The following is a 14,086-nucleotide window of genomic DNA, read 5'->3' as shown; positions in this document are numbered from 1 at the left end:
AGAATTGTATTGTTGGTTGCTTGGTCAGTTGATATTGTCCTTGTCAAGTTGTTTTGACCAACCCTTTTGAATGTTGTGGCTTATATAAGCGGTCTGAAGTGTTTCTGTTGATAATTTCTTAATTAGTACTGCATAATGAGTAGATTAAAAAGTAAAAGCACCCAGTTGTGGTGTGTCTTTTGGCATTATTATCCTAGCAGCTGTTTGTGGGTTATATTTAATAGATTCAGCTCACTGTTAAAATGTATTGATTCGTCTAGGTAGCAAACATATAGGGCACTAGGTTCATGTCAGACATGACCACGTTTTAAAAAACAAATTGGAGTATGCGCTGTGAATAAACTTTCTTAATAATAATAAAAGCGTGATTAATTATGGATACGTACGCGTGACATGATTCTTGACGCGCCAAACGAAATGAGTACGCGTACACGTGACTCGTTTCAGGTTAATTTCTTAATTAAAAGAGGCAAATGCACATAGGTTCTAAAATAAGTAATTAGACAATTTTTATAAGCCAAGTATGATCAAAGCGACCCAGCAGACCATAAATAAGAGTCAACTTTCCTCGATTCGGGATTTTAAACTGGTGACTTGGGACACCATAAATTATCCCAAGTGGCGACTCTGAATTTAATATAAATAATCCCATTTCAATTGTCACTTAAATTGGAAAAAACTCCCTTATACCCCTTCCGGGGTAGTAAAAAGGAGGTGTGACAGTCACATCTGCAGAGTTACTTCTGCGACACAAGCGTCGCTTCTGCGGAACACACCGGCCTGCAGCCCCATCGCATCTGCGGAGGCATTTTCGCTTATGCGATGCCAAAAGCGCATCTGCGATGCCCTCCGCTTTTGCGCCTTCTCTGCCCGCTTCCGCGATCACGCAGTTGCGGGAATTTCTTCGCACCTGTGACCTCTGCCCAATAAACTCCCAGCCACATCTGCGAAGAGCTTCATGCTTCTGCGAGGTCGCTTCTGCGATCAAATTCTCGTAGAAGCGGTTGCATCAGTTGTTGTCCAGAAACATAAAAAATTCCAGCAGTTCCCTTTGTCCAAAATCCAATCCGTTAACATTTCAAAATCCACCTGAGGCCCTCTGGACCTTAACCAAATATACCAACATGTCCCAAAATACAATACGAACTTAGTCGAGGCTTCAAACCACGTCAAACAACGTCGAAATTACGAATCGCGCCTTGAATCAAATTATAAGTTTTCAAATCTTCAAAATTCTATATTATGCGTCGAAACGTATCAAATCGATCCGAAATGACTTCAAATTTTGCACACGGGTCATAAATGACATAATGGAGCTGTTCCAACTTCCGGAATGGAAATCCGACCTTGTTATCATCGAATCAACCTTCGGTCGAACTTATAGTTATTTCAAAACTCCAATTTTTTTCCCAATATTCACCATAAAGTGCTGAATTGTCCTACAGACTTCCAAATCCAAATCAGAACATGCGCACAAGTCTGAAATCACCATACGAAGCTATTGGAATCATCAAAATTCCATTCCGGATTCATTTACACAAAAGTTAAACTCCGATCAACTCTTTTCATTTTAGCTTCAAAAATGAGAATTGTTCTTTCAATTTAGTTCCGAATCTTCAAATTCGACCACACACACAAGTCATAACAGAATTTACAAAGTAGCCCGGGACCTTAAGATGCTGAACGGGGCGTTAATTCTTAAAAAAATAAGTCGGGTCGTTACAGTTATCTGTGCGGTTGTGATTCGAGACGTGGGCACAAGGTGCCGTGAGTATATGATAGTGGGTTGAAACCCGTGACTTGTGACTATGAGATAAAGTATCACAGAGTGATTTTGTTGTGAAACTTGTGTTAGAACGACTTGATTAATTGGTTGTTCCTTCTGTTCCTTATTTGGTTTTAGCGATACTTCACAGTATTCTTATTGCTTTACTGTTTTTACCACTTGTTGATCTTATTGCCATTTACTGATTTCTGCTTCCCATTATTAGTTTTATACTTTTATACTTTACAGGTTAAATTGTCTAGTGAGTGTCTTGACTTGTTCCTCGTCACTACTCCACCGAGGTTAGTCTTGATACTTACTGGGTACCGGCCGTGGTGTACTAATACTAACTTATGCACGATTTTGTGCAGAGCCAGATATTGGAGATATCAGACTCGGGCGGAGTTAGCTTGTTGATAGCGAGGATTCAAGGTAGAGCTGCTTGGTCATCGCAGTCCCTTGGAGTCCTTTCCTTTCATTGTACTGTCAGCTTGTATTTGAACAGTATTATATCTCGATCTTTAAGATCTTTCTATGTATTTTGTTAGAGTTCATGACTCTGTATTTCCAGTCTTCGGAGGTTGTTATGATTATTACCGCATAGGCTTATTCCGCTTTTGTTTCGGCATTTATATTAAACTATGTTTCATTATCATTATTAAAACTGATTTAATCGTTGTTAGTAATCGGTTTACCTAGTCTTAGAGACTAGGTGTACGCATGCGGTAGGTTTTTGGATCGTGACAACAAGAGTTCCACAAATACTTTGAGAAAATCCAGTGATAGAACTTGAGAATATGAGAGAAGAAGGTGAATGAGAAAGAGCACTGAAACGGGAACTAAAAGAATGAGAAAATTCAGTGATAGAATTTGAGAATATGAGAGAAGAAGGTGAATGAGAGAAAACGGGAACTAAAAGAATGAGACTTTTAGTGGGACGCGGTGTTTCTTTTTCACGACTGAAAGACAGCTTAAGTATTTAGCCCTAAAAAAATTTATATTCACGAAAATGCCCTTCATCGTTCAAGAGCACCTTCACTTATTATATACTACAGTTAAACTAGCTGTATAAACTAGGTCAGTTTTTACACTTCTCACGTAAGATATCACTAATAAAATGTCCTATATTATCAAAAATATAGTTGGATACAAACGCAACTGTAAATTGAAGGGCAAATAAGGAGCTATCAGTATCAGGTATACTAAACCACATTTATAATGTGTTCTTTATAAAGACAAAATAATTGATGAATAAAAACTTTTTATAGAGGACCATAGCTCTTTTTCTTTTGGTCGTATCCCTTTTTTATTTTTCTATATAGTTAAAAGTAAGTACTATTATTTTTCCTTCTGTCTTTTTCTTTATTTTCTAATGCAGTGTATATATCTTTATGGTACAATAATGTGTGGTGGCCAAAACCTTTAAATAGTGATAAAAACGTGTATTTACTAACCAACAAAAAAAAGTGTACGGTGGCTGTTGATAAAAACGTGTATTTACAAACAATAAAAAAAGGATAATTTTTTTTATTTTATGTATATTTACTATACGTTGACTCTCCTTAATTTTTCGATATATCTAATTATTTATATTTTGACACCTCTTAATGAAAATTCTGGCTCCGCCACTAATTTCAGCCCCTGCACGGTGGTTGTTGAAAGAATAAATAACTCACGTAAATGAGGTACTAACTCACTATAAATATCCTGTGGAATCAATGAGTTTTAAAACAATACAATTTGGATTTTCTTTCTTTGTATTTTTCAAAGCAAAGACAATGGAAGGGAAGACTATGTTCAAGTTATCTCATGTGGTTGCTTTCTTGCTCCTTGCATCACGTAAGTTGGCCTTTTCTCATGCACATTTCTACTTATTTTTATTTGAACATTTATTTCAAATATTCAAAAACATAACTTATTACCTATGTTATCTTTCAAATAAGTAGTAGTAATTATTTTTGTGAAAGATTTATTAATTTGAATTACAGTTTTTCAACCTCTTACGGCACGAGATCTGGTATTCGAAGTGAGTGATGGAATAGAAGTCTTGCAATTTCCAATGGCAAAAGAAAACCAAGTGAAAACACTTGATGATGTCTCTCTCTCATTTATTTGCCCAGGTTTGCTCTCTACTCTTTCTTCTTCTTATAGTTTTTAATAACAATAATAACTATTTTTCGGTCTAAAACAATCTGGTGTCGGTTATATAAATCGTCATTGACAATGTTACATTAATTAATTAGACTTATCTCATTCCAATAGTATATATCTACACACAAATAGTATTATTCCCTATTTTCAAAGCTATTGTATTTTTTTAAGTTATTAGTAAAGATTTAAATTATATATACTTATAGTGTAAAGATTTTTTGCATTATCAATATAGGTTAACATGTGACAGAAAGTTAGTTATCAACTTTAATAGGTTGACGCTTATTAATGTTTATTATATATAGAGATTCACTTGTACTTATTTTACAAGTGACTAATTGATTGTTCAATAATTTTTTTCATCTGTTAGTACAACGTAAACTCTCTTAATAATATTTTAAAATAAAACACGAGCTAGGAAAAAGAGTAGTTTATGTTATTTTTGTGGGGTGGGAGAATATAAAATAATGTAAAAGGCCTTTGTGTTAATTATTCCATAGAGATCTTAAATTTCCATGATGTTTACGTACTTATAGTTTATGTATAATGTTTTTTTATGAGTATTATTATAGTGTCATGTACTATATATTCTTTTTAATTTCTTTTGTTTCATTATATTTTATTAATTATAGGAAAGCAATCATGGCCTGAGCTTGTGGGAAAGCCAGCGGAGACTGCTAAGAAAATAATTGAGAAAGAAAATCCCATAGCCAAAGTTCAGTTTTTGTTCACTGGTATGGTTAAACCATTGAATTATGTTTGTGGTCGAGTTTTTGTGGTTGTTAACTGGAAACTCATTGTTCAAATTACTCCCACAATGGGTTAATTAAATAGTTCTATGGGACTATTATGGTAGATTTAGAATAAGCTGCCCCAAGAATTAATAAATAGAGTACTGGTGTTCTATAGTGTACTCTACTATTTCGATATAATAAATAAAATAAGTGTGGCTTTTTTAATTTGTATTATGCATGTATTACAATTATCTTGCCTCATTCTCTTTTATGTTGTAACTTTTTCCAGTTTTGCTTTTCTTTTCGTTTGTTATGCAATTTGACGTACACAGCTCCGCCTGCTAGAATGTTGAAGACGTTATTATTTTAACATCTCTTACTTAAAATTTTAAATTCTTAAACGAGATGATCATATAATTCAAAAATATTGTAGATTATAGGCAAAGTCCAGAGTTCTGCGGCTCCGCACCTACGGCCCAATTCTCGCAGGTGCGGTTATGACAGCAACCAGCACTTCAGCCTTCTTCCAAACTCCAAATTCAATCCGTTAACCACCCGGAATCCACCCAAGGCCCCCGGGACCTCAACCAAACTTACCAACCAATCCCAAAACACGTTACGGACTTGCTCGAGGCCTCAAATTATATCTGGCACGACCCGAATTTCCCACCCTCGGGGGTCGTGATGGCGCCTACTCGTAGGAGCTAGGCAAGCCAAATTTAATTACCTTTCGTTAACAGCATAATTCCTTCTTGACAATTATTGGCAATAATATGAAAGCAACGAGATTAAATAATAAGCGGAAGTCTTAGCATTATATAAAACTGAATAGAAATGCGAAAAGTTCAACAAAATCCTCTACCCAAGACTGGTGCCACTGTACTCACGAACTGCTAAGAATACTAAATACAAACGTCTGAAAGAAAACACAAACTGTTTGTCTCGAATACAATGAGATAACAGACTAAAAAGAGAGGATAAGGAAGACACCGGGCCTGCGGACGCCTGCAAGGCTACCTCGGGTCTCGCTGGACTGAAAGCCTGCTCTCACACTACTGTTGCTGCTGCTGACCAAGACCTGGATCTGTGCAAAAGAGCACAGAGCGTAGTATTAGCACAACCGACCCCATGTGCTGGTAAGTGTCTGGCCTAACCCCGGCGAGGTAGTGACGAGGCTAGGACCAGACTCCAGATAAAACCTGTGCAGATATATATATACAAGTACCACAGAGAAAAATAGCAAGAAGATAGCAATTTAAGCTGGGGAATGGAGCATGCTTAGGGGCAACAGATAGAAATAACTTATCAGGAAAAATAGAGCGTACATCTACAGTTTCACTTCTAGCAAAAATGAAGAGATAAGACAACTTTCATATTCAACTCATCCTGTTGCAGGCGTGCAACCCGATCCCATTTCTCCATATCTCGTGGTAGGCGTACCACCCGCTCTCATTTCAATATCACTTGTGGTAGGCGTACCACCTGCTTCCATTTAAATTCTTAAGTAATTAAATCAGTCATGCAAACAAAATGTTAAGACCCCTGGTACTGTTACCATGCTCATATGAATGTATTAAACTATCTCATTTCTTAACAACGCAAACTGAATTTTTTTTAAGCAACGTGAACTGGTATAGTAAGGTTAGATTTCTGAATGGAAAAAAGGACCATCAAACGATAGCAATAGATACAGGTGGCAAAATAGTTAAAAGAAAACAGTTATCCACCAAATTATCCATTAAAAATGGATTGGATAATGAACTATTTAAAAACGGGTCGAATATGGATAATAATCGTATTATCCACTTCGAAAATGGATAACTAATGTGTTTAACTTTTACATTTGTAAAGTCTCAAATTGGGGTTCCTCAAGTTTGGAAGACTAGAAATTCTCCCATAAGTGATCATATTCAAGAAGCCAGGGATTACATGGATATTATCCGCCGGATAACTCGTTTTATCCGTCTCAAATGCGGGTCGGATCGAATAATTTTTCCATTTTTTTAATTACCCATTTTCGACCCGCCCCTTTGCCACCCCTAGCAATAGATATGAATCATATGATGAATCATTTTAATTTTGACAAGTCGAATTGCAGATTTAACCTTCACATCTCTTGTGAATGTCCCTCTTGCTAACCATATATTTAGCTGTATGTAAAATTTTAACTCTAAGCTTTTGTCCTAAAAAAATGCATAAACTAGCATCATAGAACAGTCCAATCACACTCAGTTTCTTTCTTTGTCTCATAGTCTTGAAACTCCTTCAACCAGAATAGTACCAATGTGACAACCACTTCCCAATCAAAATGACAAAATATTAAAGATGATGAAACACTGCTGCGGATCTAAAGGTCGGATCCTCAGCGATGTAACTCTAAGATTCGGGGATAGGGATCCTAATACAAATACGGGTGGGGGGATCCGTCTAAAAATAATTCAAAAAATAAAAAATATAAAAATATCCCTAAATTATGAGAAATTTTGTCGAATACTTACGTACAGCTTGTAAAGTGTAGATTTTTTTTATATCTCAAGTTGTAGATAAGTAAAGGAGTGCTTTCCTAGATAAGTTATGATATTTTCTTCAAATTTACCCTAGTTTTGGTTCTGATTTCGTGAATCAAATTGTATCTCGTCTCGAATTTTTCTATCCGTCGTGGTCAAAGTATCCAAAATTATTTGACCAGATCCGATACAGATCCCATACCCACACTCATACTAGTATCGTGTCGACACGGGTGCAGCACCTAAAATGCTATGTCGGAGCAACTTAGATCATAACAACACAGAGAAAGAACTAATTACCAGACATCAGCACTAATGAAATGCCAAAATTCTTAAAACATCAAAATTCCCAGATTAGCTTGATGTCAAAGCCACATTTCTACAAAAGATTAAAAAGGAAACCAAAAAAGGCAGAATCACTTCAGACCTAAAGACCATAGAGATAACACTTAGACCAGTAGACATCCCAATTTTCACTCACTCAAGTGAAATGGCCATTCAGATGGTATGAACCATTTCTCAAATTCTGAAAGCCTGAGTTTGGCATCGAAGTCTTTCCAATTCCATGCTCATCATATAGCAAGTTGTTTATGATGTCAAGATGTGGGAATTCATTGGCAAATTCAGAGGGAATGTGATCAGGGGTTCTGTAGTTTAAAGGCTTGAACATATCAAAATTCCTATTCTCATTTCGTAAAGAAGGATGATCTATCGATGTATTCCTACTTCTGTCCCTCCAGGAATACTCCCATTGCTGTCCATTCTGCACGGTATCATGATTCACCATTTCATATGAATAGCTTGGTCTAATTAGACTAGGTTCTATTCTTTCTAAGCCCTGTGGTAAACATACCTGGCCAGAGATCGGTAAAGGTAGTTGAGGATATGAATCTGAAGAGTTAACCACTGAACTAGGAGAATAGCTATGACTGTAATTATGCTGGTATTGCTGAGAAATCTGGGATTGCTTGTGTATATAGCGGCTACAGCTATTATTTCTCGGTTCAATATGTGACCCAATGCCGGCCATCTGTCGGTGGTTGATGACTTCGTTCCTGTGAAAATTTATGTGGCAATTACAAGCTTCACATTTTAAGGCTCCTGGGGTCCCTTCTCTTCCACTTGGCATGAATTCTCCACATCCGTCGATAGCATGCCCTCCCATACTTGCAGCATGATTCTTGAGACATTCCCCGTATTGGATTGAGCTTGTAGTGTTACTTACTGAGGTTGTTAATAGTGATTGTAGTTGTGTTGGCCCGGCAATCATATTTGGTTCTTGATCCAAGTGCGTATCCCTGTCTACTTTATACGAATTGAGCTGGTTATGCCGCTGAGCAAGACTGTGCTGATGCGACGCTTGGCTTGGGCTGGGAAAGATGCTTCCACTGCCAGCTTGTTCGCTTCTTCCTAAAATATGACTGCCCACAATTTCATTCGGATAAGACTGAGGAACATAAGTGTCTATGGCTGTTGAAGGGTCAGCGCATAACTGAGCAGCTGGACTCACTGAATGAGCCAATAATGGTAACGTTGGGAGCAGTGGCATGGGCATTTCAGCTGTAGCAGAGGCAGTCACTTGATTAGACGGGAATTTCTCAGTTGTAATAGAAACTGACTGAACTAAAGGCTTCTCCATGGCTTTTGGTTCTACGGCTTTATGAGGATCAACATTCAATAACACAGCAGTTTCAGCTGAATTAAACAAGGGAACTGATTTCTGAGACAGGTTGGAGTTATCTGAGGTCGATCTCTTAACCGAGTTAGGATCATTTGTGACTGAGACCTTCAACTTGGACATCGACTGAGTGGCCGAGCCTATACTTCTTGGAGGGTTTCTAGGAGGAGAACTTACACTTTGGCATCTCCAAGGAGTGTCTTTCTCTATCCGCCTCAGTCAGCTCGCCATGATGTGAAACTGCTACGTCCTGCATACAATAAAAAAACAATGCCATATAAGAATGACATATACATAATCATGGCGTCCACACAAAAGAACTTTCTCCCTCTAACTTTGTAAATCGCAAAGGCTTAATGTACACATACACTAAGGAAGAACAAGCATGCGTCCCAGCAAAATACATGGTCGCTCTCCAATATATCAGGATATAGTATTCCTCGCATGAATATAAAGATGAACAGGAGACTAAACTTGCCACAGATTCTATCTTTCCTTACATTTCGTTTTTGTCCAATCTATACACCAACATAAAGGAAATGACAAAAAGAAAGGAACAGGGTAAAAGCTTTTTAATAAAACAAATGTTTTAGGTGCCACGACTATATCTAGGACGAATTTTAGTGGATCCACAGAAGATAAATTGATGACGGATAAGGAGGTGCAGTTACCCCAAGAATGAACGAAATGATTTAAAATTCAATTCTGCTTCTATTAATGCATCCTTTCTACACATTCTCCCAATGAATATCGTGTTTCTGCATAAGCAGTTTTTATATCAAGCTCAATGATGAAAAATATATAAAAGTTATAGCTAGGAAGTAGGTCAGCAGCATACGCAATTGTCGAACACCGCACATAAATTACACTATGATGCCAATAATTAAAACTAAGCACATTTTTCAAACCAAAGATATTTATAGAGCTCAGACGTGAAGAACTCCTTAGTCTGGCATTTCCCATAACTGCGCTTCACCCAAAAAGAATTCCAAGCAACAACAACAGCAACAACAAACCCAGTATAATCCCACAAGTGGGGTATGGGAGGGTAGTTTGTACGCAGACCTTACCCCTTGCCCCTGCCTAGAAAGTAGAGAGGTTGTTTCCGATAGACAAAAAGAATTCCAAGCAAGGAAAAATATTGTTCCTTTTAGCCAAAAGATAAATAGCTGATAAACGAACTCAATTTTAGTATCTAACTATTCATTGTGCTTGAGGCGTACACAAATGTAAGAACTGCAGCACTTTAATGGAAAAAAGTAGCACATAGTCCATGTGATAACTCAGCAATGTATAACAGAGGCAACATAAAGATGTAGTAAGTAATCTACTTGACAAAACCTCCTGCAAAACACTATCTCAGTATCCTCACTTACATATATGGGATAAACTATAAATATAAATTATTTTGATATCATATCTACGCAAAATCAAATACCATAGACTATGCAAAAAACAAAGGCTAAAGCTTTTATGGTAGGAGCCACAGTTGTTAAAGTGCTTCCCATTAGAAGAGGTGCCATGATAAATTACGTAGAGGTACCCAAACTGGATTTAAAGCACTCACTACTTCATGATGGATATCTCGCGACCACCAGTAAATCTGCATCACAGCGCCAGCAACAGTGAGCGTTTTCTTGGACAAAACAGTGTCATAATCTGCTTCATTGGTGAAATCAAGAGATACTTGTTGAGAAGTGTAATGCGTAATCTTCACTTGGCCTTTCAGAGGGTTCTTTGCAATGAAATCAGCTCGGATTTCTTTCATTCGTGGCTTCCTTTGGAAGAAATTCCCAATCAAAGTGAGTCTACAATCGGGAACTAAGCTTTCCCAGTAGTTTTCTGGGAAGGTTACTGCCTGGCGTCCCGTATAGGTTGAATATTGCACTTGAATCGGAGGTCTTGATTTCCGATCCTCAAGGTATTCACCTATTGGAAGAGCATCTAATGGCTGATTAAGTTTTTCACTGGCCCAATCAGCTGCATTACTAGTTGACTTGCTTCCATATTTCCACCCTCTAAAAAGTTGAAGCACCAGGAATTAAAACTATCACAGAGACACAGACATTCTCAAAAGATATCCAAATAGATGCCAAACAATAAGTGGCAGAAATTTTTTACCTGCCATACAACTTTTGGCTGTTATTGTTTGAATAAGTCCCTCTGAAAGACATTGAGTCTGTGGAACACACCGATGAACTATCATCCATAACAGATGGAATTCTTCCTGCAATCCCATCGGAAGCAAATGAAAGGCCACTTGACCCACTGTGACTAGTTTCCGTAGAAGCTTGTATTTCAGAGGTTTCAGTACTGCAATTGACAGGACTTCCGACTCTTTCCTCGGAATCAGAACGTGTTGCTTCTGGGACACAATCTACTGAATCAGAAATATACAAACCATCTTCCAATATGTGTGTGTTTTTAGGTGCTGCTTCTGACTCCTTACTCCCGTACTCATTTCCACCACCAACATGCTCATTCTTATCTAGCTCCATAATGCCAAGTGTTTCATCCCTGCCTTCTACTTTAGCTGTGTGATTATCCGGTTTCATTTTTGTCTGCATTACAAGGTAACCATGAAAGACTACATCAAAACACTATTCCAAAACAAGCACTTCCTTCAGAAGGCAAAAAGGATAAGAATTTTCACTTCTTGGAACTCAACAGAAAATTGTCAACTAAGAGCTTCCGCACACACTATTTGACAAAGACTACAACTTAGATCACAAAAGAAAGCAAAAGCTAGGCAGTACAATAGCAGTATATGCAATTGTCTAATACAGCACAGAAACTACACTAATGATGCCATTAACTAAAAGCCAGGACCCCAATTTTCAATCCAAAGATAGTGCAACAATGGTAAATACGAAAGTTCAGACATAAAGAGTTCCTTGTCAGCATCTCCTAAAATTGCAATTTAACATTTCCAAGCAAAGGCTATAATTGCTCTTTATCTTTAAAATTTTAAATGCTGATAACAACCCCAACACTTATCAGTTTAACAAAGTAATTCACAGTCCATATGAAAACTTATCAACATGTAACAGGAAACAGATACAAAGTAAGGATATACATAAGAATTAACTTTCTTGACAAAGCATCCTGCTAAACAATGTTCACTTACACAGACTACTCAATCCTTGATCACTTTCAAGGATTCCTTGATCATAAAACTACTGTTACCGGCGCCATCGTCCTATGCCAACCCTCTTCCCAGACCCCCTCGTTTATCCAAACTTGAGACCGACTATATATTGTGACACTCGCATAGAGTTCCTTAAAATAAAATCACTCAGGCAATCAACCAGGTTTCGTGCAAATTAACCGGCGTAAACTATATATATCAGGATTCATTCATAAAAGTTTTTTTGCACGTGGTGTCGACTTACCCAACCCTCCTCCTTTACCCTTACTTGGAGACGGCCAGACAGCTATACTCTACCCTTCCTTGTTTTTTTTTTTTTTTTTGTGAAGGCGGTGTCTGGCCCCAGCTTGCGCGCGCCTCGATTATTTCATCGGGTACCTTCTACCTCCCGCCAGTACAAGTATCGGATAACTCTGGTCCGGCTTAAGCAGATCGGGAAAAATCACTTAGTGTTTTTTTGTGCCTCTAGTGTACTTTTACCTTGCTTAAAACAAATGCTCTAATAATTGCAGCCAAGGATGTGACCTGATAGTCAATTAAGTGGGAAGAGAACCAGGACGTCTCGCGTTTAAATCTCAGTGGAGGAGGTGATTTCTTCTCGTCTACCTAAGTCTTGGTGGACAGAGTTACTTGGTACCTACATTGATGGGAGGCAACAGGTACCAAGATTCTTGAGCCGAGAGTCTTTCATAAACAGCCTCTCTACCTTCGTAAGGTAGGAGTAAGATTTGCGTACACCCCAAGACCCCACTTGTGGGATTTAACTGGGTTTGCTATTGTTATTGTTGTTGTTGTTGCAACGGGTACCAAGATGTTCACAAACTGGCCCGGACACTACCATTATATTTACAAAAGAAGAAAAAACTCTTTTCTAAGTATGGAAACAATTAAACTATTTCACTTTACCCTTAGTGACAATCTTTTATAGCGACACAAAAATTATTGAGATCGGAGAGAGTAATAACTATCTAATCAAACACTATCAGAGTACTCACAAATGGACCGTGAAATTCTGGGGTCCACCGGAAAACCTCCATTTGGGCACCAGCAACAATGATCATTTCCTTGAACAAAATAGCATCATAATCCTCTTCATTAGTAAAATCAAGAAATACATGTAGAGAATCGTAAGATGCAATCTTCACATGGTCTTTCAAAGGGTATTTTGCACTAAAACTAGCTCGGATTGCTGTCATTTTTGGCTTTCTGTTAAAGAACTTTCCAACCAGTGTAAGTCTACATTTGGCGGCTGCTGCATCCCAATACTCTTTTGAAAAGATTACTGCTGGACATCCCATGTAAGTTGTATACCTAACATATGGTTTTGGTTTCTGATTTTCACTGTCAATAATATCAACTTTGGGTGCTGCCATTGTTGCTAAAGAACCGAGTTAGCCGTTTGAGTGGGAAGAGAGAGCGCACTGCTTTATTAGTAGTAATGTCTTTGGGACTGCTGTCATTATGGGCCGGTTAAGTTAAAGAAAAAAAATGAGAATACTCTCACATCATAGTTTTTTTATTTTTAAAATTCGAACTCGAAACCTGATTAAGAATAGAAGAATCTTATTTATCTTACCATAACTCTTAATGTTAAATACTTATAAATTGTTATAAAATAATAAAAGAAGAAGAACACTATTGTAGAGAAAAGTAGAGAGAGAATTCTTATTGAATTTTGGTATGATTTACAATGGAATAGAACCCTCTATTTATAGGGAGAGGTTGACTTAGCCACCAAGTAATAAACCCTAGAATCTCTCTAAATATGGACATTCACCATAAATAGAATTCTATTTATAACACTCCCTCTGAATGTCTATTCAACAGATAATGTGCCTCGTTAAAACCTTAACTAAAATAAAACCAGTGGGAAAAAAATTCTAGAGAAGGAAAAAGAGTACACGTATCTAACAATACGCCTTTTGGTTGCCTCGTTAAAAACCTTGCAAGGAAAATCCAGTGGGACAAAATCTTGTAAGGGAAAAAGAGTACAACGCGTATTAACTCCCCCTGATGAGAGCATCAATTCACATCCTTGAGCATTTGCATTCCAATCTTGTGCATCATCTTCAAAAGATCTTTGGTAGAGATTTGATGAACAAA

At 37.5% G+C, this 14,086-nt stretch overlaps 2 protein-coding genes across 2 annotated transcripts; one reads left to right on the top strand and one right to left on the bottom strand.

The window, feature by feature from the left end:
- Positions 3,476 to 4,901, top strand: LOC109232351 (proteinase inhibitor I-B-like). The gene is made up of 3 exons (XM_019398087.1): positions 3,476 to 3,604; positions 3,754 to 3,885; positions 4,549 to 4,901. Exons 1-3 carry the CDS (start codon positions 3,484 to 3,486, stop codon positions 4,740 to 4,742), a joined length of 447 nt encoding a protein of 148 aa, XP_019253632.1. The 5' UTR covers positions 3,476 to 3,483; the 3' UTR covers positions 4,743 to 4,901.
- Positions 7,428 to 13,410, bottom strand: LOC109232350. Its single transcript, XM_019398086.1, has 4 exons — positions 12,979 to 13,410; positions 10,957 to 11,396; positions 10,403 to 10,853; positions 7,428 to 9,085 (listed from the first exon to the last, which is right to left on the bottom strand). The coding sequence occupies exons 1-4, from the start codon at positions 13,354 to 13,356 to the stop codon at positions 8,996 to 8,998; spliced, it is 1,359 nt and encodes a 452-aa protein (XP_019253631.1). The 5' UTR covers positions 13,357 to 13,410; the 3' UTR covers positions 7,428 to 8,995.

This window comes from Nicotiana attenuata, chromosome 9, assembly GCF_001879085.1.
Source record: "Nicotiana attenuata strain UT chromosome 9, NIATTr2, whole genome shotgun sequence".
NCBI lineage: Eukaryota > Viridiplantae > Streptophyta > Magnoliopsida > Solanales > Solanaceae > Nicotiana > Nicotiana attenuata.
Note: the sequence above shows the minus strand (reverse complement) of the source record. Positions and strands in the feature narration are given on the sequence as shown.

What these genes read in the sequence shown, in the direction of transcription:
- LOC109232350 (XM_019398086.1), bottom strand. Translation starts at nt 13,356, where the DNA reads ATGGCAGCACCCAAAGTTGATATTATTGACAGTGAAAATCAGAAACCA. An exon ending in CAGAATTTCACGGTCCATTT is followed by an intron (nt 11,397 to 12,978) that starts GTGAGTACTCTG and finishes CTTGTAATGCAG; the next exon opens with ACAAAAATGAAACCGGATAA. An exon ending in GAGATATCCATCATGAAGTA is followed by an intron (nt 9,086 to 10,402) that starts GTGAGTGCTTTA and finishes TATTGTATGCAG; the next exon opens with GACGTAGCAGTTTCACATCA.
- LOC109232351 (XM_019398087.1), top strand. Translation starts at nt 3,484, where the DNA reads ATGAGTTTTAAAACAATACAATTTGGATTTTCTTTCTTTGTATTTTTC. An exon ending in TTTCTTGCTCCTTGCATCAC is followed by an intron (nt 3,605 to 3,753) that starts GTAAGTTGGCCT and finishes TTTGAATTACAG; the next exon opens with TTTTTCAACCTCTTACGGCA. An exon ending in TCTCTCATTTATTTGCCCAG is followed by an intron (nt 3,886 to 4,548) that starts GTTTGCTCTCTA and finishes TATTAATTATAG; the next exon opens with GAAAGCAATCATGGCCTGAG.